The sequence below is a fragment of the Puma concolor genome, chromosome D2 (genome assembly GCF_028749965.1).
Source record: "Puma concolor isolate L17-30 chromosome D2, mPumCon1.1.hap2, whole genome shotgun sequence".
In the NCBI taxonomy this organism is placed as follows: domain Eukaryota; kingdom Metazoa; phylum Chordata; class Mammalia; order Carnivora; family Felidae; genus Puma; species Puma concolor.
The window spans coordinates 63,429,374-63,455,615 of record NC_141677.1 but is presented as its reverse complement, the minus strand read 5'-3'; the positions used below and the strand labels follow the sequence as shown (position 1 = coordinate 63,455,615).

Below are 26,242 nucleotides of genomic sequence, written 5' to 3'. Positions count from 1 at the left end.
GCGTTCCCACTGGCAGAGAACCAGCTCCAAAGCACGAAGTCTACAGCCTCCACCAAGATGAATGGAATGACCAGGGGCTCCTGTGTTTTTGTCATCTTTCGCCCCCACATGGCCCAGGGCTTGGTACACAGCAGGCAACCAGAGGTATCTGTTGAGACCAAGTGAAAGTGTGTGTGACGCAAATGCAACCAAGTGACCTTTGCCTGTGACTGGGTTTGGGGCGTTGTTTATTTTTTCAAGGCAGGATGTTGGCTATAGAACATTCTGTGAGCCATCCTGAACCCTGACAGTACCGGTGAAATTCTGACGTAGTCGGTCTAGGGGAACAGCGGGTGTTTCATTTCCTGCTTCAGGATTTTTTTAGTCACAAGACCCTCGGTGTCTCCCAGGCCAGTGCCAAAGTGTGAACAAGAATGATACACATGCATGCCCATGTGGATAGCAGCTTTCAGTTGCCAAATGGAGAGTATTTGGGCCTGGAGTGTTTCCCTCTTCCTCTTCTCCAGCTTTCCTCTCTCCAGGGAGGTTGTGGAGGGGCCCGATCCGTAGTGATGAACATCATTGATGGGCAGGCCTTGAACCTCCACATCAGCCTGAGCACCAGTGATCTGGAGGTCAAACTGGGCCAAAGGCCAAGGAGCCAGGAGGCACACAGGCTCCCAAAATGTGCTTGGACATTGGCTCTGGGCACTTGAGATTTCTTGAGAATCATCAGAAGGTAGAGGCCTGAGGAGTCATACAAACGGATTGTGAGAAAGAATACATTTTCTGTCTCCACGTTTATTGAGAACCTCAAAGAAAATGAACAGAGATTGATTGACCCACCAAAACAATCCCTGATGTAGAGTCACGACGTGCTTGGGAATTCTGGATGTGAAGGGGGAGACTGAGACTCAGCAAGTTAGCCCATAATCAAAAGCATCAGGGTTGTTCTGAAAATAAAGATTCAAGAAGCCCAGGAAAATGCTCCTATCTATGAGAAGGGCGCACACTGTGGGGTCCTGCTTCATGGCTGCTGTCCAGAGCCGGAGAGCTGGCGTGTGGTTCAAACAGCTGCAGGACAGGAAAGAACGGTTAGCTTGTCTGAAAGGGAAGCCATGGGTAAAGGTGGCAGGCGTGCTTCTTAGATTGACAAGATACAAAAGACTGGTTTGTTTGGGCAATGAAGTTATCTTGGTTACCTTATTATCAACTGGTCATGATCATTGACTGGAGGAAAAGCTCATTTGGGGAACAGCTGTGCATGTTTGGAATTTACAGAAGTTGTTGTTGTTGCTTTTCACAAGTTAAAATGCTTGTGGACTGATTGTTCCAGGAAGTAAGGTGTCTGGGCTTCACTGTTTACCAACAAAAGGACACCCCCCCTCCCCACCCGCCACAAAAAGAAACATTCTTCTGTCATTGTTAGATTTTACTTTAGGGAGTTTGAAACAAGACAAGTCGTTTCCAAAAACACTTTTTAAAAATCAGTAAAACCATCATCAAACCTTGAAATAATGGAGCTGACCCAGCCCTTTCAAAGATGGATCAGGAAATTTAGGTCTAGGATATGGAAGTGATTTGCTCAAAATAGTACCACTGGTGAGTGGGAAATCCAGGAAGAGGTGAGGGTTCCCGATCCGTGGTTCAGTACTCCATCTCCAGAGGAGACATAGTTTAAAATATCTAACTATGTTTTATGTGATCTTCCTTTGGAGACAGCCAAAGTGGGAGGTGCAGGAGAGCATGGCTGGGTAGGTGTGAGCCCGCGCATCGTGAGGGTACAGATGCACTTGTACCGGAGCAGGACCTGGTTCCCCAACACCATAATTGTCCAGCGCCCAATTATGCGCTGGACTGGGAGTACAGCAGGTCCCAATACAAGTTCAACGTCTCTGAGCAACGAAACAAAGAACATGTTCTGGCTGCGGACCCCTACACGGTCTCCCCAGGTCCACCGGGCAACTTCATCTATTTTAAATATCCCTAACTTTCCATGCTGTGTGACTGGTCATTCTGCTTGTTACCCAGTGCAACCCCACAGTCAAATGTCTTACTCAGCTATTCCATACACATCCAGCCGCTCAAACCAGGGCCAAAAGAGGTAATCGATCATGGATATACAGTCTCCACCAAAGAAGACGGTGTTCTGATAGCCAAGAATCTAAAAGTTTAAATAGAACAAAAGCAAGTTAATTTACCTACCTGCTTCCATGTTTATAGATGCTAAATACAAATATCAAATTTACTCCCAAAGAGAGAGAACCAAGGCTCTGATTCTCCTTGCAATTTGTTAGGCATTCAGTCTTCCCTTTTCCTGAGGTTTTGTCCACTTCCTTTATGGTCAAACTCCCAGCCACATTCAGCCCTTCCCCCCTTTCAACACTGGAGCACTGGGGTGGCTCATGTGACTTGGGAACTTGGAGGAAAACCCAAGCAGAGGGAGCCCAGCTCTGCCCTCTTAGCCTAGAACACGTTCCTCCGTGTGCTAAACTTTCCATGGATGAGCTCAGTTCCTGGAGACAGGGGCCCTGCCCCAAGACAGCGCTGCCCATTACTGAGAGGCAGGGGACCACATTAGGAACCCTGCTCCCTCATTTTCCAGGACCCACTTTCTCTGTAATTAAGGGAATACTGTAGTCTCCATATGTCTTCCTCTTTAGACATTTCTCAATCAATGTATAACGAAAGCAGGAAAGAGCAAATGGTCTTCGTGGACTCCCTCAAATCCCAACACTGTCTTTATATCATCTTTTCTTTTTTTTATTTGAGCTCTTTGAACTATACACTTCTGGCCACTCGTCACTGTCAACTTTTTACATTAAAATAGAATGTCTCATTTCCCAATGGGACAAATTTACCCAGATAGGTAGACTGTAAACCAAACAGATAAACTCTTAACAGACAGATAACCAAAAGCCAGTTAAAAAAAAAAAGTACCTGAAAATTTTAAAAGCAAAAATGTCTAACACAGGTTACTTTTGGACCAGGTCTTTCCAAAGAGAAAAGTATGGGGCCAGTTACCTAGGTAAATCAAGCAAACAACTCTCTTTGACCCATATAAGTCATAATCAACTGCTTACTCCCCTACAGCTATAGATCCAGATTCCTACATCCTTTAGATACATTTCTATCTTCCTATCTCTACCACTCAGGCTTGATTTTTCATACTCCAGACCAGCTTATGGATTCTGTGATGTAGTCTAGGGTTGTCATTAAGAAGGTGAGCTCAGGAGCAGTCAGACCTGATCCTATCCTGGGCTCTACCTCCTATTCAACATGGAACCCAGGGCAACTTGCCTCAATTTGCTCATCTGTACATGGTGGTAAGTTAGCGCCCACCTCAGAAGTTATGGTGAGGAGTTACGTAATCATGCATAAATAAACATAAGCTCTTATGATGAGAAAGCATAGAGATGTCCAGAGTCTACCTCTACAGAAAGCAGATCCGTCCCTGACAGAAAAGATGAACGGGATCCCCCCACCTGCCACCCTTCTCAGAGGAAAAAGCAAATCTAAGTTTTCATTATCCCCCAATATGGTAAAGAGGAGTTTATGTGACTGGTGTCCTGGAAGTCTAAAAAAACGTTAGGTAGCATGACTTTGTTCAAGAAAACTAACAGGATGGAACTAAACCAGTAGAATCTGGCCAATGAAAACTCAAGACAGAGGCTATTTTAAGGCATAAGGAAAACAGATCTGACTTACAGCAGAAAAGAACAAATTGTTCAGTTTTCATGGGTTCTAGATAGCACCAAATCTTTGTGTTCAGGAATAGATCGTAATTATCCAAACTTTCATCTCTGGCTTTGAAACATATTTCTCCAACTTACTGTTGGCTTCATGGCACAAATCAGAACCAAATCTAAATCGATCAACCCCAGAACATCTGTATAATTCTTCTGTTTACAGAGCAGCGGTGCTCTTGGGAAAGTCCTTGTCAAAACAAATCATATATGGACATTTATTAGAACCCATGATGGGTCCTTTGGTAAAGTGATATTTCAAAAATGAATAACTGCTTAGTAATTGATATTTATTTAGTATATATTTTAAAGCTTTTTATTTACTCGAAGTAGGAGTATGTCTTTGATATACATGATGTTACATATGTAATTAATTCTTATATAAACACTCAAAGTAATTCAAGCCCTATCAAAGTACTTGATACAGTAAAAAGTCAAAATGAGCATATGGATGAAATAGATGAAGTATTATTCTCAGCCAATCTCTCCCACCCCCAAAATACATTTACACATTCCCTCGGGCTCCCTTCCTTCCTTCCTTCCTTCCTTCCTTCCTTCCTTCCTTCCTTCCTTCCTTCCTTCCTTCCTCTCTCTCTCTCTCTTTTATTTTTCCTTAAGTTGGCTTCACACCCAGCCCAGAACCCAACGTGGGGCCTGGGCTCAGGACCCTAAGATCATGACCTGAGCTGAGATCAAGAGTCAGACACTTAACCAACTGAGCCACCAAGGCACCCCTCCCTTGGGCTTTCTTAAATTCAAGTGTAACATCAAAACTCCTTGGAGTTTTTGATACAGCTTCTGATTCTTGACTCCTGCCTCAGACAGGCATTTCTCCCCCCAGATTTCTCACAGGGCAAGTCTAAAAGTCCCAAGAGAGGGGTGTCTGGGTGGCTCAGTCAGTTGAGCATCCGACTTTGGCTCAGGTCATGATCTTGCAGTTCTTGAGTTCAAGCCCTGCATCAGGCTTTGAGCTGTGCTTGACAGCTCAGAGCTCAGAGCCTGGAGCCTGCTTCAGATTCTGTGTCTCCCTCTATCTCTGCCCCTCCCCCATTTGCACTCTGTCTCTCTCTCTGTCTCTTCCAAAAATAAATAAACATTAAACAAACAATTTTTTAAATAATAAAAGTCCCAAGAGAATAGCCATCTTCCTATAAAGTAGCACAAAGTGCTGGCTCCTTTGCAGACATGTGCCAGTGATGTAGAACATCCTGGCCAGCCCTCCTTACAGGTTTATTGAAACCTTTAAGACCCTCAGTAAGCGAGCTCCCTTCCACGCAAATCTGATACCTTCAGATATGTGCAGTGGCTTTTCCCTTAAGAATCACAGAACATCAGTGTTGTAAGGGTCACTGGAACTCCTCTACTGGGACCCCCCCTCCCACTTTACCATTTTTTTACACCATGCTCATTACACACAGGATTAGAGATGCAGTGTAAAAAATCTGTGCAATAAAAAAACATGAAAGGGGCGCCTGGGTGGCTCAGTCGGTTAAGCATCCTACTTCAGCTCAGGTCATGATCTCACGGTTTGTGGGTTCAAGCCCTGCATCAGGCTCTGTGCTGATAGCTCAGAGCCTGGAGCCTGCTTCAGGTTCTGTGTCTCCCTCTCTCTCTGCCCCTCCCCCACTCATGCTCTGTCTCTCAAAAATAAACATTAAAAATTTTTTAAAAAACCACTAAGATCAGAAAAAAACAAAAGTTAGAACAGAAGGTCAAAACAAGGAAGGAAATATCAAGCCCAGGGGCCTGAAGAGTTCCTTAAATCTTTGAATCTTACTTGAGTTTCCTGGCAGCAGAGGAGGAGAGGAAAACTCGCCGGGTGAGCCAATTCTTGCCTCTCACATGGAAGCACAAAGAGACTCTCACTTTTCAGGGGAGGAAACTCACTCCTAGGGAGGTGAAGGAGCTCTCTGGGTAGTGCAGGAGCTCAGACGAAAACAGCATTCTCCTTATTCCCATACTAGAGTCAGCCCTTGTGTTGTTGAACTTCAGATATCTAAGTATGACAACTGTAGTCACAGTCTCTTGTGAATTCTTTGTTCTTTAAATTTAAGTATCAGCAAAAACCTTAGAATCAGCAAACTCTGAAAGCCTCCACCCCTCTCTGGCCAAGGCTGGTCCAACTGTGAGCTTCCCCGTGAGAACGCCCTCCCCAGTCCTGTTTTCTCTCTCTCAAACATGGGCTCTGCCAGAGCACCAGCCCACTGGGAGATGAGACACAATCACAGTAAAAAACAAAACAAAAACAAAACAAAAAAAACTTTATCAAAATTCTCTTCTGGGGCACCTGGCTGGCTCAGTGGGCACAGCATGTGAGTTTGTGAGTTTGAGCTCCACATTGGGTGTAGATTACTTAAAAATAAAATCTTTACAAAATTCTCTCCTTCTTGTTCTATTCCATTGATAAGAGGGTCTTTGGTTACTAAGATAGTTCTCCTGTGTTCTCAGTTTAAACTTAGTCCCTTGCCTATAGCCAATTAGCTCCTCTGAAAGATTTTAGGATAGTCAGAAGTAAAACAGGATAGTAGGATAGTGAGTACACAGATAGTCTTAATCTTCAGTGGCTTATCCTCACTAAGTGTTTTATTGTCACAAATGGAATAGGAAGCTGTGCTCCCTCAACCCCACTTAGCAGTGGTTATGCTAATATCCATTTTATAAAACTCTATTTTGAGTTCTTTTTGTCACCCACCTGTCACATATAGAATCCCTCACTTTCAGAACTATTGTCTCTGGTATGCCAAGCAAGGCAAAATAGCCTGCTTACAGAGGTGTTTTTATTCCAAGGCCCCAGACATCGCCCCCCAGGCCACACACGGGCAGCTGAGAGAAGCGAGGCTCCAGCTTCTAGCTCTCCACTTTCCTAAAAGTATCAACACATCTCCAATCCAAGCTTAAGAACTAGGATATTGGGGAAAAGACATTTGATGTCCTGAAATATATATATGTATTTTAAAAATCTACTTTTTTCACTGAAAATTGACTGCTAGACTTCCCTTGCTTGTGGATGTCAAAAGAGGTAAGGAGTGAACATGCAAATGAAGAGGGAGGGACCGTTGGGTACAATGTTTCCAGCCCCCCCTCGACGTGAAAAAGCCCGGATGAAAGGGCTCCTTGTCCTCTGCGAGGGCCTCTCGGGCTCCCCCAGGAGGACCCAAAAGAGGTTCGCCCTAGAGCGCGGGTGGAAGGAAGAAGCGCGGAGCATCCCCTTGTGGCCATAGGTGGTAAGGCGCCCTGGCCTTTGCTTGCCCTGGAAGTTTACCAAGGAGGTAAAAGAAATCTGTACCGTTTTTGTGAGAGAAGCAAGATCTTAAAGAGAAGCAAATCCCAGACTTCCTCAGACTAGACACTAAAAAGCTTCCGTCTATAGTCTTGGTTAGTAAAGCTTGGGATCAGCTTCACTAATGCTTCACTGTGCTTAACTTGAGGAGGTCGCTGCCCTGCACCACTGTCATTGCCTCCAAAGAGGGCAGACAGAGCAGTGGCTTGAGGGAGCGCTGCTGTCCTCGCTGGAGAACAAAGAGAGCGTTTTTTTCTTGAAGGAAACAGTTCCTGAGAAGCAGAACCTCGCTCCCCTCCCGCCCCAAAATTCACAAAACCACTTGCCAATACATCAGCAAGGCAGGCCCTTCTCCAGAAGTAGCAGAAAAGTACTCGGCTAGGGGAAAGAAATCTGAGTCCATAAAAGATAAGAGAAGGTTCTCAAAGGCCCCCTGGGGGGCTCAGTCGGGTAAGCCCCAGCTTCAGCTCAGGTCATGATCTCACAGCCCTTGAGTTCAAGCCCCACATCGGGCTCTGTGCAGAGAGTTCAGAGCCTGGAGCCTGCTTCAGATTCTGTGTCTCCCTCTCTCTCTGCCCCACCCTGCTCGCTCGCTCTCTCTCTCTCTCAATCTCCCTAAAAATAAATAAACATTAAAAAAAGAGAGAGAGAGAGAAGATTCTCAAGATTTCACATTTCTGACATTTCTGGTCCCTGTTACACTAAAGCACTGCTGAGGCTGAGCCAGCGAGAAAGAACTGATTCCCTGTAAAATGAACCAAGGGTATAGAAACAAACTATGAGGACAAACTGGAGTACATATAAACCCATTTCTCCTCTGGAAAGAAGCCTCAGAAGTAGGTTCTGGGGCAGAACACACCCCCTCCTGCTGCTCAACAATTATGACCTGGAGTCCCCTATGAAGATTCAGAACGCAATTTGTCAACATTCAGGGATTAAAGGACCATCCTGAGAATTCTATGCTGGGATCCTTTTAATGGGCTCACTTCTTTTGCCAACGTGTATGAGCACGATAGTAGGAGGGGAAGCTACTAGGCCAAGGCTTGACAAGTCCAATACCTTTAAAGTGATGGATCGTGGGTGAAAAAAAAAAATGAATATTTTCCATTTCTCCTGAAGGGGTAGACGACTTCCTATTTGTAAAAGCTGTGGAAGAAATCACAACGGGAAAGACCTATAGCACAATATGGTTAAATGTTAGATTTCCATTTTAAATACACTTTTTCATATTTTTATTTATTTTTGAGAGAGAGCGAGCGCGAGCAGGGGAGGAGCAGAGAAAGAGGGACACAGAGGATCCAAAGCGGGCTCTGCACTGACAGCACAGAGCCCGATGCGAGGCTTAAACTCACAAACCGTGAGATCATGACCTGAGCCTAAGTCAGATGCTTAACCGACTGAGCCACCCAAGCACCCCTATATTTCTTTTTTTTTGTTTTAGTTTATTTTATTTTTGAGAGAAAGAGAGAGAGAGAATTCCAAGCAGTCTTAGTGCTGTCAGCACAGAGCCTGACAAGGGGCTCGATCTCAGGAACCGTGACAAGAGTCAGACACTTAACCAACTGAGCCACCCAGGTGCCCCTAAATGTTATATTTCTACATGTACAAAAAAAATAAATAAATAAGCCAAACTAAAAGTTAAAAAAAAAAACAAAAAAAAAAACGTTGTTAAAAACAGGCAAATATCCTTAATACATAAGGAACTCTTTAACATATAAGGAACTTTTACACTCAACAAGGAAAATCAGGAAGATCTTGATAGACGGGTAACAGACCATTTTCACAAAACCCAAAGAGATGGCACACTTTGGGGGAAAAAATCTTCCACTTCACTAGCAATCAAAGAAATACAAATTAAGGCAACCATGAAAAACTACTGCTTCTCTCCAAAGCAGGCAAATATCATCTTTAATGAAATCTCCCAACAGTGGAAAGGGGGAAGTGCAAAGAGAATTTTTATACACTGCTGGGGGCGGGGGGGGGGGGGGGGGGGGGGGGTAGGCAAAGAGCCCAAGTCTTTGGGGAAGCAATTTAGCAACACACTGCTCCAGCCTCTAAAGGTTCATACCCTTTGATCTGGTAATTCCATTCCTGGAAGTCTGGCCTAAGGACATATTCTAAAATACAGAATTTTTTTTTATATGCAAAAAAGAACAGCTGCCGTTTCTTACAGCACCGTTCAATGGTAAACAACCAGAAACAATCTAAAAACTCCTAATGGGTGTGCTGGATAAATAAGTATGGTTTATACACATGGCAAATTATGTAGAAAGAAAGTGATTTTTTTTCTGTTTTTAAATATTGTACATGTAATACAGAAACACTTTCTCATTATTTAAAAACAAGACAGCAGCCTAATTTTTTTAATGTTTACTTATTTTTGAGAGAAAGAGAGCATGAGTGAGGAGGGGCAGAGAGAGAGGGAGACACAGAATCTGAAGCAGGCTCCAGACTCTAAGCTGTCAGCACAGAGCCCTACACAGGGCTCGAACTTGGGAAAGATGAGATCATGACCTGAGCCAAATTTGGACGCTCAACCGACTGAACCACCCAGACGCCCCCCACAAAGAAAGCAGTATAAATAGCAAAGACCTGCCCTCCCCATCCCTGCTCTTACCAAGTTTTCTTTCTCATCCCAGTTCTAATCCCTTTCCCAGTAGCAACCTCTATTGGGAGTGTGATATCTATCTATAAAGGCATTTTTTCTGGACATTTATTTACATGCATATGTACACATATGTACATTTGTTTTCTTCTACAAAAATGGGATCATGCCATCTGTATAACTGTGTAATTCACTTAAATATTTCTAGGCAATTTTTTCATGGCAGTACTCATGGATCTACTTCATTCATTTTAAACTGCTATACAGGGGTACTTGGGAGGCTCAACTGGTTGAGCGTCTGACTTCAGCTCAGGTCATGATCTTGCGGTTCACAAGTTCAAGCCCCCAACCAGGCTCTGTGCCGACAGCTCAGAGACTGGAGCCTCCTTCAGATTCTGTGTCTCCCTCTCTCCTGCCCCTCCCCCACTAGTGCTTGCTCTCTCTCTCTCTCTGAAAAATAAATTTAAAAAACATTAAAAATAAACTACCATACAGAATTCCACAAGATGAACATAATTTTTTTATTTAAAAAAAAATTTTTTAACATTTATTTATTTTTGAGGAAGAAAGCACAAGTTGGGGAGGGGCAGAAAGAGGGAGACATAGAATCCGAAGCAGGCTCCACGCTGTCAGCACAAAGCCCAATGTGGGGCCTGAACTCACAGACTGTGAGATCATGACCTGAGCCAAAATCAAGAGTCAGCTGCTCAACTGAGTGAGCCATCCAGGCGCCCCAAGATGAACATAATTTAGCCATTTCCTGTCGAATGTACATTAAGGTTTATAATTTTTCACCCTCATAAATAATGCTTCTTTTAAAAATGCTCTTAGGGGCACCTGGGTGGCGCAGTCGGTTAAGCGTCCGACTTCAGCCAGGTCACGATCTCGCGGTCCGTGAGTTCGAGCCCCGCGTCGGGCTCTGGGCTGATGGCTCAGAGCCTGGAGCCTGTTTCCGATTCTGTGTCTCCCTCTCTCTCTGCCCCTCCCCCGTTCATGCTCTGTCTCTCTCTGTCCCAAAAATAAATTAAAAAAAATAAAAAATAAAAAAAATAAAAATAAAAATGCTCTTATACATATAAACAAGCATTCTAGAGTTTATAAAAATATGGGAAAATCTTTACATCATAACGATAACCGAGTTCTATATACAGTACAATTTCAACTACATAGCAGAAAAGGAAAACAAAAAAAGTCCAAAATAATACCAATAGTTGTTTCTGGGTAATGGGCTTATGGATTTTTTTTTCTTAGTTTCTATATTTTCCAAATTCTCTAATAAACAAATACTAATTTATAATTGGAGAAAAGTAAAATTAATTTCTACATGATGAGAATAATTATTATTCTATTATTTACATGGTGGTAGATGGTATAGCAGAAGGCTATTAACAGAAATATAGCAAATATTCATTTACATGGAAAGCAGCTGTCAGAACTGGACAGTGAATAAAGTTACCAAAGTAGCAACAGCACAAAAAACACTCAATTAGCCATTGTGAATAGAGGATAATCAGTTTCCTAGTGTGGAAGGATGGTGATTACAACTGAAATTAATGGCACATTAGTAGACATGCTAAATCAGTTAGCAAACCCAAGAGAACTGATAACATACATCCAACACAAAAACGCATGCATAAATGCTCACAGCAGCATTATTTGTCATAGCCAGAAAGGGGAAACAACCCACCTGTCCATTAACTGATGGATATGCAAAATATGGTATCTCCGTATAATGCAATACTTTTAAGCCATAAAAAAAAAAATAAAAGATGAACCTTGAAAACATTATGTTAAGTAAAAGAAGCTCATGAAAGGCTAACATTCTATGTTTCCACTTCTATGAAATGTCCAGAACAGGTAAATCCACAAAGACAAGTGAATTAGTGGGTGCTGATAGCTGGGAAGGTTTTGAAGAAATGGGAAGCTAATACTAATGACTAAGGAGTTCCCTTTTTGAGATGATGAAATGTTGTAGAATAACTAGCAGTGATGGTTGCACAACTCTGTAAATATTCTAAAAGCCACGGAACTGTACACTTGAAAAGGGTGAATTTATAGTATGTGAATTATATCTCAGTAAAGCTGTTATAAAAACATAGCTAGTAACAACTAATTTAGTTTGTAGACATGTTAAATTGTTGATAACAAAATAAATTTAGGTTATAGTTTGCCATACACAAAAGGCTATAGAAAATTATTTTCAGTGAACAATTAGCCAGATACAAACTTTCTTTCCTTCATGTCCTGCTGACATCAAAGGATAAATAAATAAGCAACATATAATTTCATTATTGAAATTAATAAAAATTAAGGAAAAATAGCAAAACTTAACCAAGAAAATATAATCTAATTGGGCGCAAATGTATTCTTTCTGGAGAGGAGAAAGGACAGATCAAAAATTAACGTTAGGGTAGGGGCGCCTGGGTGGCTCAGTCAGTTAAGCGTCCGACTTCGGCTCAGGTCACGATCTCAGGGTCCGTGAGTTCGAGCCCCGTGTCGGGCTCTGTGCTGACAGCTTGGAGCCTAGAGCCCGTTTCAGATTCTGTGTCTCCCTCTCTCTCTCTTTGCCCCTCCCCTGTTCATGCTCTGTCTCTCTCTGTCTCAAAAATAAATAAACGTTAAAAAAAATTTAAAAAAAATTAACATTAGGGGAGAAATTTGGAATCACAAAAATACTTAACTAGAGATGTTCCTGGGTGATGTCAATACAGCTTATACAAATCTGACCTCACTAAAAACACAAGACATGTAACCAAATTTGGCGACATGGGAAGCTTTGCGTGGAGACATCACAAGGCAGGTTGGGGAATACCAAGAATTAAAAACATGGGCGCCTGGGTGGCTCAGTCAGCTGAGTGTCTGACTTTGGCTCTGGTCTTGATCTCCAGGTTTGTGAGTTGGAGCCCCGCATCAGGCTAGCTGCTGTCAGTGCAGAGCCCGCTTCAGACCCTCTCTGTCCCCCTCTCTCTCTGCCCTTTCCCTGCTCTTTCTCTCTCCCTCTCCCTCTCAAAAATAAATAAACATTTATTAATAAAAAAAAAAAAAAAGAATTAAAAACAACATAAGGTGTCCTGTGGCCCCCGGAAGCTGAAGGCCTCAAGTTACTAGGCAGGTTGTCATTCCCTCCTAGGCAGATTGTGTTTTCCAGAGTTATCTGTTACTACCCTTCTCATTCCCTTTTATTGAGTTCCATGATGATTGGCAAGAAACCAAGCAACAGCCAGAATACAGAATTCATAACACAGAAACGCTGAATCAGAGCAAAATTCCGCAGCATCAGAGAAATCTGGCCGAATCCTGTCTTTCACTGCCTTTGGGCTGACTGCTTCCACAATGAAAATATTTAGAATGAAGGCACTAGCCCCGCCCCCCCAAAAAAAGGAACCTCTGAAAGTTCTGCCACATTCAAATCCACAAAGATAAAACGAAAGTGGGCTCAAGTGCTATTCTGACACGGCGAAGTCAAGCACAAACATTAAAAAAAGAATAAAGCTAAAAAGACGTGTGCCACTGAGATTGATTCAGCAGAGGCTAGAAAATCGGTTTGACAACAGAAAGTGTGATTAGGGAAGGGCATCCCTGTCATTTTAAAGCTCATGCAAATGTTTGGAACAGGAAAGCAAGTGGGGACTCTGCCAGTTTGATAATGAAAGCAGCAGTAATGTATCTCAAAGAATTGTAAACATATTGCAGAAAAATGCGGCTAAATAACAAGCACAATGAATCTTTAATTTTGATGAAACTTTTTTAAGAACAAATTTAAAAGTCAGGGCATTACTTGAAAAAGAGAAACTGTCACAGTTTAAGGCTGCAAGCAGTAAACTGAGCAGAAGATTATGTATCGGTATCTTGCCTTACTTATCACTCAGAAAGACCATGTATATTTAATGTACTTTCAGCTCACACAAAATCCTGATTATATAAAACCATGCAAAAGAGTTGCACAAGTCAGGGAACATTCGCTATCAAAATTATTCTGACAAGTTTCTATCTCAGTAGAATCTCCTAGAGTCAATATACTGGTATTAAGAGTGGATCAAGCTAACTGGGCATGTTTCAGATTCTGATATTGCCTACATTGTATTTATAAGTCTTGCTAATAATGGGACAAAAACCATATTCAAGTCTGCTAGAACAATCCTGAATATTCAGTGGTCCTTAAATACCATCAGTATTTTGGTATATACCTACCTCAGCTAGTTTAACAAATTATTTCTAGGACTCAGCTACTGAAGATAAAGAGGAAATGTGTTATTCAGTGTTGTGCCGGAGCTGACCAATCACCAATCACATCTCTTTTCAACCCTGGGCACACAACATTGGTAGGTCAAATCAGCATTTGGTGGGAGTATTTACAGCACCGAAATCAGAAAATGCTATAAATCAGGGGGGCCTGAGTGGCTCAGTCGGTTAAGCGTCCCACTTCGGCTCAGGTCATGATCTCACAGTTCGTGAGTTCCAGCCCCGTGTCGGGCTCTGGGCTGACAGCTCAGAGCCTGGAGCCCGCTTCAGATTCCGTGTCTCCCTCTGTCTGCCCCTCCGCTGCTTGCACTCTGTCTCTCGCATTGTCTCAAAAATAAATAAACATTTAAAAAAATAGGGGCGCCTGGGTGGCGCAGTCGGTTAAGCGTCCGACTTCAGCCAGGTCACGATCTCGCGGTCCGTGAGTTTGAGCCCCGCGTCAGGCTCTGGGCTGATGGCTCAGAGCCTGGAGCCTGTTTCCGATTCTGTGTCTCCCTCTCTTTCTGCCCCTCCCCCGTTCATGCTCTGTCTCTCTCTGTCCCAAAAATAAATAAACGTTTGAAAAAAAAAAAAAAATAGAAAATGCTATAAATCAGAGCTTCTTCTTCTTTCAGAGTCCTTTCTTATAGATAATTATTCACCATCCATAAATACTGCAATTGTACAAATCTAAGATAGGTAGCTGGAAATGTAAATAAATGTAATCTACTTCCACTTGACAAAGGTCAAATGAAAGAGAATTAATAATCAGCCTTCCCTGAAGGAGATAAAAATAGCATTCTCTAGCTGCCAACAGAGTTACAACTCCCAGCCCCATAAAGGGAACATATCAGATTCTAGAACAAATTTAAAGGAAGTCATAGAACCACCTTTCAGATCATTCTAGAGGTAAGGGGTAAGTAGCTGTATTACTGCCAGGTTAGGGAACGATCTGCTGGCAGAGATTGCTCCTTTCCTACCCATAGCCACTCTCCCCTCTTTCTTGATTACAGAACCCTGATTTATTCAAGGTGTCCCCAGCTAAAAGACTACATTTCCCAGCTGGCTCTGCACATAGTTCTCACACAACAACTAAGTTGCGGCCAATGAGATTTAAGGAATCATTGAGTAGGGATTCTGGGAAAGCCTTTTAAAGGGGCATGGCCTTTCACCATTTTTCCCCCCTTGTTCTCCTTTCCTCAGCCTGGAACTTAGAAATGATGGCTGCAGTTCCAGCAGCTATCTTGTCATTTTGAGGATGAAAGACCTGCACTGAAGATGACAAGCAGATGGAAAGAGAGCCTCAGTCCCTAATAACTTTATAAAGAAGCCATCAAAATAGCCCTGAACTGCACTACCTCTGACTTTTTATGTGAGAGAGCAAACTGTTATAAAATAAGTTTACAGTAGTAAGGTCCCTTTTGCTAGCAGCCAAACAAAATCCCTAACGAATATAAATCTTAGCCTCATTGGCAGAAAGTACAGAAGCCATGCAGCAGTAAAGAATGTGGTGAGTTGGGGAAAGGAAGAAACTCATCACGTGTCCTTCCCCCTTCCTTGCCAGATTTTCAAGAATAGTTCCATAACAGGTTAGTGGGGAGCAAGCACCCACAAGTTAAAACCAGATGACTGGCACCTGAACTTATCAACTTCTGGCAGAAAGAATAAGTCTGTGAAAGCAAGGGGTCAGGCTCAGGACCCTGTATCACCTCTTCCACTGAATCTGACCAGGAGAGGGGCCCCCTTTTGTACCTCTTCAAGGTTGCAGAATTCCTGACGCAGGGCTAGCTTCAGATCAGCACATTCTCTCCCACATCTTATGGCCACCAGACACTCCTTGGTCAAATGTGGGACCTAATCAGAGAACACAGGTTCTTAGTGGAGAAGTCTAAGGAAACTCTGTGCTCCTGTTCTGCCTGAAAACACAGCCAAAGCTTTATCACTCCCAACTGAACAGGACAACACGCACATCCAGGTTCCCCACCTCCTGGGAGGGTCATGCCATCTCTGGGTTCCAGGAATCCACTGTCACAGCACCCTGGCAGAACAAGGCACTTTAAAGGGGGTCTCTAGTGCTCCTTACTCGCTCAGCTACTTCTTCGTTGTTCAATCTGCGGTGGGGCACTTAACCTCTCTAAGCCTCAGTGTTGTCATCTGAAGAATGGATACAATAACAGTGCCCGCCTTGCAGGGCTGTTGGGAGCGTTAAGCGAGTTGACCTTTATAACGCAGGTAGGGCCATGCTTGGCACAGCATAAATGCTCAAGATAGGTCAGCCATTAATGTTCTTGAGTTCCTTTTATTTCTTTTCAAAGAGAACTATCATTAAACTCCATTTTTTCTTATATTATCAACAGGTATCCCCTGTTCTCTCTTCTTCATGTTTCCTGGGTAGTTGGCACTGTTGCTCTGCATAAAGTCCAGTCCCCCTTCATGCATTACCTTCTTAACACCCGAATTTTTTTTTACCTGAAACCTTAGAAATATTCCCCTTAAAGCGCTACCAGTTTTCAGCTCTTTCAACCTTCCCACCTTGAGGCACATGGTCATGACCACACCGTAACCATACCTCTTGAGTCTCCTAGTTGAAATGGAAAAGAACCTATCAGTTAAGCCTTTCATCTTTAATTTTAGAGGTGAGAGCCCTACTATTACTCCATACTAGTTTTCCTTCTAAGATGCACGTAGTATTAACACAAAACAACCTCATCAATGATTTAGCTTTAAAAATGAACTGAGGTTTGGGAAAGACATACAAAGTATAATAGACTGTAAGTGGCTTTTTAAAATTTTGGATATACCTTATAGAATAGCTCCAATAACATCTTCTGGCGAGCCCGCTCATAAGGGTCATATGGATACAGCTTCCTTCCAGGATAAGCATCATCCAGGTACTCACAGGCGATGACAGATTCATAGATCAACTGACATTTGCTGTTCTCCAGGACAGGAATTTGGCCAAAAGGGTGCTTTGTATAGTACCATTCAGGCTTGTTTCTCAGGTTAATGTTGATTACTTCATGTCTTCAAAAGCAGAGGGAAAATAAGACAGAACAAAAATGAGAGGCTTATGCAGACAGACATTCATATGGAAAGCAGAAGCAATCAATTTATAAAATTTCAATTTGCAATAAGTTTTTCAAAGTTTAGGTTTCTACAAAGAAAAATACATAGCAACATCATTGTCTCCATTGCTATAGTTAAGACGAGCTAGGGGCGCCTGGGTGGCTCAGTCGGTTGAGTGTCTGACTTCGGCTCAGGTCATGATCTTGCAGTTTGTGGGTTCGAGCCCCACATCAGGCTCTGTGCTGACAGCTCAGAGCCTGGAGCCTGCTTTGGATTCTGTGTTTCCCTCTCTCTTCCCCTTCCCCGCTTATGCTCTCTCTCTCTCTCTCAAAGATGAATAAACTAAAAAAAAAAAAAAAAAAAGACGAGCTAAACATTTTTTCTGCCTTGTCTTGTTTGCTCTTTGTGATTCCTGCCTCCAAGAGGTTCAATCTCCTGCCCATTATCACTGCTAGGAAATAGTACAGCCAAGCTGAGAGTCAGGAAGTCTGACTCAGAGCTCACACTCTTAAGCACAGCATTACAGAGTTTCCTACGTTTTAAAGCTTGCAAATACAAATATGATATTAACAAGTCACAAAAGGATATGGTAAATATTAGTAGTTATGAGCTCAAACTCTGGCATCAGATTGCCTGTGGTTTGGACTGTCTAGCTTGTGATGCTGGACAAATTCCTTAACCTCTCTGTGTTCAGTGCCCTTAATTGTAAAATGGGAGGAATCATTGTGGCCATCTTGGCATTGTGGTGAGGATCAAATAAGTGTGTCTAAAGTGCTTGGGACAGTGCCTAGGTACATAAGCATGTAATAACTTTTTTATTCTTCCCATTATTATTATTAGAGGCTCAAGCCTATAAAGTTACCAGAAGTGCTCACATATGTTTAAAAGAGTAAAGGAAACAAATGAGTATATTCTTTGCTCAGTCAAGGAGAGTATCTTAAATCCTAAAGCAGTGGTTTTCAACCAGGAGTAATCCTGCTCCATTCTGCAGGGACATATGTCACTATGTGGAGCCACTTTTTGATTGTCATATCTAATGGGTAGAGACCAGGGATGCTGCTAAATGCCCAACAATGAAGAGGACAGCACCCCACCCCACCCCAAACACACACACACACACACACACACACACACACACACACCAAAGATCTACCTGGCCTAGAATGTCAATAGTGCCAAAGTTGAAAAACCCTGCCCTAAAGAAATACTTACATTGCTTCCTAAACTATCAATTTGTCACTTAAGGGTAAAACCTGGAGCTGTTGTTATTTTAAATAGGTAACCTTAGGGCCAACTAGACTCAAGCCATAAGGAAGAATCTGGAAGTGTATGCCATATACACTCAACAGAACAGAATTGCATAATAAAATGTCTCTCCATTATTATTTCTTGGTATTTCTCTGACATCGGTCTGAAACTCTGAAGTCATCCCTTAATGACTCCCTTAATCCCTTAATGACTCTCCAAGAGAGTCAAAAGCCTGGAATAACACAACCTCAACACTTTGGCTCTGGCTAGCTGCACTCCTCAGTCCGTATTCCAGCAAAGTTGCTCTACCTTCCATACCCAGACCTCCTCTGCAGGTGCTAGTTTTGCAAAATTCCTTCTGGAAGAAAATGTACCTATTTCTCAGGTATGTTAGAACCTTCAAGACACCTCTTGACTGCAGTTCTTTCTACCTACTTCATTGTTTGGAAATATTTGTTCATTCATTCAAAAAATATTTTTCAACACCTACCATGCACCAGGCTCTCTTCTAGCTCAGGAGTAAAACAGACAAAAGCCCTACCCTAAGAAATTACATTTGGCCACCGGGGGCGGGGTGGGGGGTGGCGGTGGTGGCAGTGGAGCCTAGGAGCGTGGAGGGGAGAGGAACAAACGGATAAAATGCTGGATGCGGTAAGCGCAATGAAGAAAGTGAACTGAAGTTGCCTGGTTGCCTGGGTGGGGGGCCCATTCGCTGGAGCAGTCAGAGAAGGCCTCGTAGCAGCCGCAGTGCCCTTCCTTCACAAGCATTACGGGAGGGAACCGGCTCGCCAGAGGCAAGGTTCAGTTTACCGCGAGATGTCCTGGAAGTTTCCGGCACAGACACCGCTACGAACAAGCCGTGCAGTTCAGGACCGCCTGCTAAAGAACCCGCCCTCTGCTAACCACTTACCGACTCTGCCTCAGAAGAAAGGGACACAAGGAGCGCCTCTGAAACCCGAGCAGGGCGCCCCAGATTTTGAGCACCCCGCTCGCCTCTGTGGCTCTGGCTTTCAGCTTCTCACCTGATGCCTTTGGCCCGGAGGACAAGGCGCGTCCTGTGCGCAAAGGGGCAGAACCTCATACTGTAGACGCGGATCAGGCCCTCTGGGACGGGCCCCGGGGGGCAGCTTCCTGCGGGGGGTGGGAGGGATCGAGGGACCGGTGAACCTACGGGGAGGTGGGCTCACTCACCTCCCGGGGATCCCAAGAGAACTGCTCGCACCCCGCCTCCCGAGTCCCAGAGAGGACACATTTCATTCGGCTTTTGTGCAGAGAAACCCCTCAAGTCCCTCCCCGCCGCGCTGGGGGCCATGGCCCGACAGCCCCATCTCCCAGAGCCAACATCCCCAGCCACGCGGAGCCCCCAGTCCGGGGACAGCTGTCGAGGGGGCTCACCTTTCCCAAAGGTCCTGGTCGCATCCTCCATGGTCTCCCGGCGTCTGCGCGGCGTGTTACCCTCGCCGCGGCCGCAGGCTCTAGGGACAGCTTCGCTCCAGCCTGCCCCTCCTAGCCCCAAATTCAATTTTTGAGTAACTGAGGTCGGGGTTGAAGGGGAGGCGGCGAGGGGACAGAAGGGAAGTGATCTGGGACGGGAGCTAGGACAACTTAACCGAAAGAGACATCTGCCCAGATCTGGAAGCCCAAAAGGCAGAGCGAGCAAGAGAACCCTGAAAAGAACCCCTTGCCTTACACGTGGTAGAGCATTCAGGGTGGGTCTCTCCTCCAGATCCAAAGTCCCTGAAGATTGGGCATTTAAACTCCAGCTTGTATTTCAAGGGAGTTCAGTAAAACTTGACCAGAGTAATGATACGTTTTCTTTCCCATCCTAAACCCTCCCTCCTGCATCTCTAAGACAATTGGACACAACCTCCCTATAATGAATAAGATTTGTTTGTTTTAAGTGAAGCCAGACTTCCTCTGGATATAGCAGATAAGGATGAAAACTTGTTAGTGTTGAAATCTTGCATGACCAGGAGAGTGAGTGCCTCCTTAAATTTTTTGCGGAACGAGGCCCCTCACTTGCTTCACCTTATTCTCGCCCTATTTGTGACATTTTATCCCAGCTACAGAAAACTAGTGATGAATAGGAACATTCTTTACCTAGAGGCAAGGACAAATTTGTAAATTCTTGCCACTCCCAGCACTCATTTCAGAGAAAACTCGAATTGCCAAGGAAAACATGGCCAACAACCCAGCAATACAGGGACCACTTGGATAGCTCTTCCGTCTACCTTACATAATGGAGGTAGCTGATCTTTGTTCTGACTCTGATAGGCTGAGATCATGAAATTTAGCAGGTGGTAAAATAATTCCTTTAACTTTACAGGACTTGGTTGAAATGGGAATTGCTTGTCAATGGATTGTATAAGATTGACAGGTAAAGAAGGAAAGAAAAGTATGATCTGTCTCACTCATACCAACTAATTTCCATTGACTACCTTGTTTGATTCCCATGACTACTCAGTTAGGCAGCTAGTATTATTCCTATCTTGCAAAACAGAAAAGAGCCTCGGAAAAATGAAATTACTTGCCCAACGTGACCAGTGAGTGGGGTTGAAGAACTTTAAAAGTTCAAAGCCTGACTTTATTGTCTTGGCCTCTAAAGTTGGTTAAGAGGGTAGGAATTTTAAGTCCATTCTTATAAGTATTGATTATGTGTGAGATATAACACATAACAGCTGCTCAGATGTCCACTAAATTTAAATATCTTTATTAAAATGGCAGAACCTAATTATGTAACTTATGAATGGGTATCTTTTGGCCTTTGGAATTTCAATCTATCCAGAAATCATTGGTTAATAGGTTGTTTTTTTTTTTCCACTGAATAAGAATCTTTAAAAATCTTCAGGATAGTGACTCGGTTACTACATTTTTTGCTAAGTCATTCAGAGTGAATTCATGTGGTTTTGAGTAGTTGTCGCTTTATAAGAATTGGAGAGTGGCAAAAATGTTTGAATAAGTGTTCTCTGGAAAGAAAATATTATATGTCAGTAGGACATCTGGTATTGCAAAAGGTAAACTGACTTGCCATGCTAACAATTTTGCATTTTGGAAGACGGATAAAGTAATAGGATAACTACTATTCTGGAGCTAATTTTGACCAAGAACAACAAATTAGTGGAGCGCCTGGCTGGTTCAGTTGGTAGAGTGTGCGACTCTTGATCTGGGGGTTGTGAGTTTGAGCCCGACTCTGGGTGTAGAGATTACTAAAATATTTTTTTAAAGGGGGGTTGGGGAAAGAACAAATTGGATGGTAAGATGAAAGCAATGAATATAGCCATATCACGTGAGAGCTTCTTGGTAGACAAGGAAGTGACTCCTCGGCAGACCAATGTATCCTCACATAAGAAAAGCAGATTCAAAGAGTTGGAAGAAAACATATCCAGATTTTAAAGGGGGGGGGGCATAAGAGGAATGTGAAATTATTACTAACACATATTTGGTGCTTTATGTGTATTCAATCATTTAATCCTTAAAATAGTTCTATAAGAATTCTATAATTTTAGTTTAAAAGAACCAAGCTGATGCTAGCAAGGTGAAGTCACTTGTCAAAAGCCTCACAACTAATAAGAGGTGGAGGGAGGATTCTGAAGCCTGGAAGTTCAACTCCTTGGCAGCAATCCAACCAGAATCTTATTCTATCCCAGAGTTGGGCAAACTTTTCTATAAAAGTTGAGATAATAAATACTTTAGGCTCTTCCAGCCAGCTTGTCTCAACTACTCTCTACATTTTAGGGTGAAAACAGCCAGAAATAATATACAAATGAATGGCTGTGGCTGTGTTTCAATAAAACATTGTGAATGCTGAATTTAAATTATATATATATTTTAACGATTTTATTTTTAGAGTAGTTTTCGATTCACAACAAAATTGAGAAGATACGATTTCCCATATACTCACTACCCCTACACATACACAGACTCCTCCACCATCAACATCCCCCATCAGAGGTACAGTTTTATAATCGATGACCCTGCATTGACACATCATTGTCCAATGCCCACAGTTTTCATTAGGGCTCACTTTTGGTGAATTTCATATAGTTTTCATGTGGCACAAATTATGATTATTCTCTTGATTTTTTTTTCAACCATTTACAAATGTAAAAACCAGGGTGCCTGGGTCACTCAGTTGGTTAAGCATTCACTCTTGGTTTGGGCTCAGGTCATGATCTCACGGTTCATGAGATGGAACCCTGCATTGGGCTCCGGGCAGACAGCACGGAGCCTGCTTGGGATTCTCTCTCCCTCTGCCTCTCTCTCTCTGACCCTCCCCTGCTTGTGCTCTCTCTCTCCCTCAAAATAAATGAATAAACTTGAAAAAAAAAAAAAAAAAGAAGTAAAAATGTAAAAACCATTCTTAGGTCTTGGACTGTAAAAAATCCAGCAGTGGAGGGGCACCTGGCTGTTTTAGTCAGTTAAGTCTTCGACTTTGGCTCAGGTCATGATCTCATGGTTTGTGGGTTCGAGCCCCGCCTCCGGCTCTGTGCTGACAGAAGCCTGGAGCCTGCTTCTGAGTCTGGGTCTCCCTCTCTCTCTCCCTCTCTCTCTCTCTCAAGAACAAATAAACATTAAAAACCAGCACTGGACTGGATTTGACCTGTTGGCCTTAGTTTGCCCATCCCTGCTCTATACTGACAATGACTGAATTAACAATAGACAAATTGGGAATTACATTAGCAAAGTAAAAGGTTCCTGAATCATCTTATTACTATGCCAGAAGAGAATGTATTTCCAACTTTTTTCTCTCATCCCCACTCATCAGGAAAATCAACTCTAAGAGTTGGAAGATATTATTTATTAAAAGTATACCTGTGTGTTGGAAGCCACATTCTAAAATGGGAGTGTAGTTGGTGAAGTTAGAAAAGATAGAATGATGGAAACATTTCTTTCTCCGAAAAGAAGTAATATATTGTCAAGATTCTTACTTGGCACTATATTTAAACCCTGGCTTTGGCTCTTGGGCAAGGTATCTAACCTCTTGGACCTTCATCTTCATCATCTGTAAAAAAAGAACACTAATCGTAGCTACTTGATAGGTTTTGAATATTGAATGAAATCGTGCACATCCTCAGTATAGCAAGAGCTCAGTGTGTTTGGAAATTAATGACTAATATTAGTGAATAAGAACACATGTCTAATAGCACAGTGCACTCCAATTTTGTATCTATAAAGATGAAATGTACTGCAATTCTGCTTTGCCAGGCACATTAGAATTAAAATTCAACTCAAAATACTTATTTCACCAGCTACCAATTTAATGCCAGTTGAACGGGTTGCAGGCTGCAGGCTACATTTCAGTAGTGTGGTTCTTAATCTTACCACTGAATGCTATGGTTTCCCTAGAAAGATTTTAATTATGACCTTTAAGCTTATCCCTACTTCCTTTCTAAGAACCAATATGTACCTCTTTGAAATCCTCTTTGCAAACGTTATTCTTATGTTATTATATCATGTTTATACCACTATTATACTGATTCACTCAAGCAAGAAACAAATAGTAATAGGGCTATATGAAACCTACTCTAAATCATTTCTAGCTATCTGAAACAGAACCGGATCAGTTTTGAAACTGGGGAACTTCAGTCATGGGTGATAATTATTCAAGCTTTCTAGGAAAAGAATGCCACCAGAGAAATAATTTCTTTAACTACACATGTCTCTGTTTTGAGAAACGGAGAGAAAGCAGAGTTTGCATTTTGCAGTTAAAAAACTTATTTATTTTTTTTTTGTTACACCAATCTCTGACAGTGGCAGAAACTGGAGGACATTTCAGAAGCCTAATTTACATGAAAAATTATGTTACCGGGTGTTCAAAACTTGTTCGCCAAGTTCAAAGAATGAGATAAGTAAGGGGAAAATCTCTATTTTCCCAGGACTGTTTCCAGCAAGTTGGGCTCATAGGGAATCCTGTGTTCTAATGCCTTTGGGACTTTTTTGTTTCAGTTTTATTGAGACATAATTGACATACAGCTCTGTATGAGTCTAAGATACAAAGTATAATGACTTATATAAATTGTATAATGATTACCTCAATGAGTTTAGTTACCATCCATCTCCTCATACAGTTTAAAAAAAAAAAATCTCCCCACGAGATCTTTTAGGATCTACTTTCTTAGCAACTTTCAAATATACCATACAGCGGTGTTACATATAGTCATCTTGTTGTACATTACATCCCCAGGACTTACCTATAACTGAAAGTATGTAACTTTCCACCACTTTATTTTAATCCCAATGCCCTCCTGAACTACACACACACACACACACACACACACACACACACACACACACCCCCAATCTGGGACACATCAAATAAGATTACTAAAGTTACCAGAGGAAGAACTTCATCATCCCACTATGGAATCCTGAGTCAAAGGAGAATTCCTTCCTAAGTACTGGATTCCACTTTCCTATTCCTATTTCTCCTTACAGCTTGGGGGATCAAAGAAAAAAAAATTAAACATTTTAATATGTTATCATTTGAAAGAGCAAAGGCAGATTTTCAAGATCCTGAAATTAGCCAAAGTCAAATATTTGTAAAATTTAACAGAACACACTAAATTTGAAAAAGGAACATCAACACTTCCTGTTAAATCCCAGACATAATAGTGGTGTGTCCAAAAGGTGGATACTATCCTCTCCTGGCTCAGCCTCTAAATGCTAGTGAATAGAGACTGGGGCAGAAGCAAATGTATGATCTTATCTCAAGAATGCTCTGAACGGCTGTAAGAGTTCAGGCTGGATTTAAATCACCTCTTTAGCATTTACTAGCTTGGTGACCTTGGGAAACACACAACTTTCTATGCCCCAATGTTCCCCCTCCCATAATTTAGAGCCAATAGTACCAACACATTCTGTAGCTTGGGGAGGATTAATTCAGATACTGGTTAAGAGACATTTAATACCTAGCAAGCACTCAACATTAGCTATTATTTTTATTAGTATTTGAACGTAGCAGGGGAGTCCCATAAATCCTCAAAACGTGAAGACTTTCGCGGGGACCAAATTTGCCTGCAGCCAATGCCCTGTAATGTAGCTAACCTAGTGGTGCCGGATGCAAGCCTGAGAATTCCTGATCTTCGGTCGTCTTTACCTACTCCAGCCAAACCAGAAAAATAAGAATAATTTAATGAGGTTTTTTTTCTTTAAGTTAAAGGGATTCGCTTTAAAGACCTGTTCTTTAAATTATAGAGCTTGTGCTTTTCTTGATGTTAAAATCTTTGATGAAACTTTGATGAAGATAAGTCGTTGGGTTTTCCTTTTAAAAGTGTTAGGCAAACCCGAAATTCGTGAAAAATCCAAAATCCATTATTGACCTCAAACCCCTCTCCCTTCCAATGCACCACAGACCGGACAGACCCACCCGGGGGAGGTAACAAGAGAAAGACACACCGAAGTGACCCACGCGCGCCCGGCGGACAGAATCGGAAGTAGAGCGGAGCCAGCAGTAGCTGGCAGTAGCAGCGGAGGGAGGTGGGGCCCAGGCGGAACCCGCCCCTTAGAACGCGATCCTACCCGCCGACTGGCCGCGGCGCCTGGAACTCCAGCCAATCTTTAAAGCCTTTGAGAGCCCTACGGCCAAGCAGTGCGGAGCTGAGCCAATGGGCGGCCGCGTTACAGGCTCCTGGATACCGAAGTCGGGAGTGCTTGCGGTGTCGTAGCTGGCAAAAGTAGAAGCCAGGTCGTGGCTGGCAATGGCAGCTCAGCGCCCCGGTCTACATCCGACTGAAGTGCCCGCAGCCGACCGGGGCCTGGAGGGTGGGGCAGGCGGACGGCGGCAGAGATGAGTCCACCCGGAGCTTGGGCGTGGGTGGCGGCCGAGGGTTTGCGGCCAGAGGCCTTTTGTGAAGTCAATCGGTTCTCACGGCTTCTCAGGGTGCGGTCCTTGGATCGCCTGCATCACCATGGGGTGGGGGTGGGGGAGAGCTCATTTCAAATGTGGACTTTGCAGCCCACCCTGGACCCACCGAATCGGAAATCCAGCGGTGAGCCTTAGGTGATTGTTATGCGCTCTTACGTTTAAGAATATGTACCGGAAACCAGACTGTAATGGGGTGGGTCGACAGCTCACTGATATTCACAGTGTGTTGGCTG

The 26,242-nt window shown here is 43.0% G+C and overlaps 1 protein-coding gene across 7 annotated transcripts; it reads right to left on the bottom strand.

Annotated features, from left to right (window-relative positions):
• Positions 1–760: 760 nt before the first annotated feature.
• LOC112854568 (glutathione S-transferase omega-2) lies at positions 761–26,222 on the bottom strand. 7 transcript variants are annotated; one of them, XM_086680807.1, is made up of 8 exons: positions 25,664–26,222; positions 19,541–19,651; positions 19,168–19,276; positions 16,633–16,855; positions 15,584–15,685; positions 8,065–8,151; positions 2,037–2,143; positions 761–1,053 (listed from the first exon to the last, which is right to left on the bottom strand). In XM_086680807.1, exons 2-8 carry the CDS (start codon positions 19,569–19,571, stop codon positions 894–896), a joined length of 819 nt encoding a protein of 272 aa, XP_086536933.1. In that variant the 5' UTR covers positions 19,572–19,651; positions 25,664–26,222; the 3' UTR covers positions 761–893. The 7 variants fall into 7 exon arrangements, with proteins under 7 accessions (XP_086536933.1, XP_086536934.1, XP_086536936.1 ...); XM_086680808.1 differs by lacking the exon at positions 25,664–26,222 and adding an exon at positions 25,541–25,651; XM_086680810.1 differs by lacking the exon at positions 25,664–26,222 and adding an exon at positions 24,480–25,486.
• Between the last annotated feature and the right edge of the window lie 20 nt (positions 26,223–26,242).

What these genes read in the sequence shown, in the direction of transcription:
- LOC112854568 (XM_086680807.1), bottom strand. Translation starts at nt 19,571, where the DNA reads ATGGAGGATGCGACCAGGACCTTTGGGAAAG. An exon ending in CTCCGGGCCAAAGGCATCAG is followed by an intron (nt 16,856 to 19,167) that starts GTGAGAAGCTGA and finishes CTGCTTTTGAAG; the next exon opens with ACATGAAGTAATCAACATTA. An exon ending in GATGTGTATGGAATAGCTGA is followed by an intron (nt 1,054 to 2,036) that starts GTAAGACATTTG and finishes CCTGTCCTGCAG; the next exon opens with CTGTTTGAACCACACGCCAG.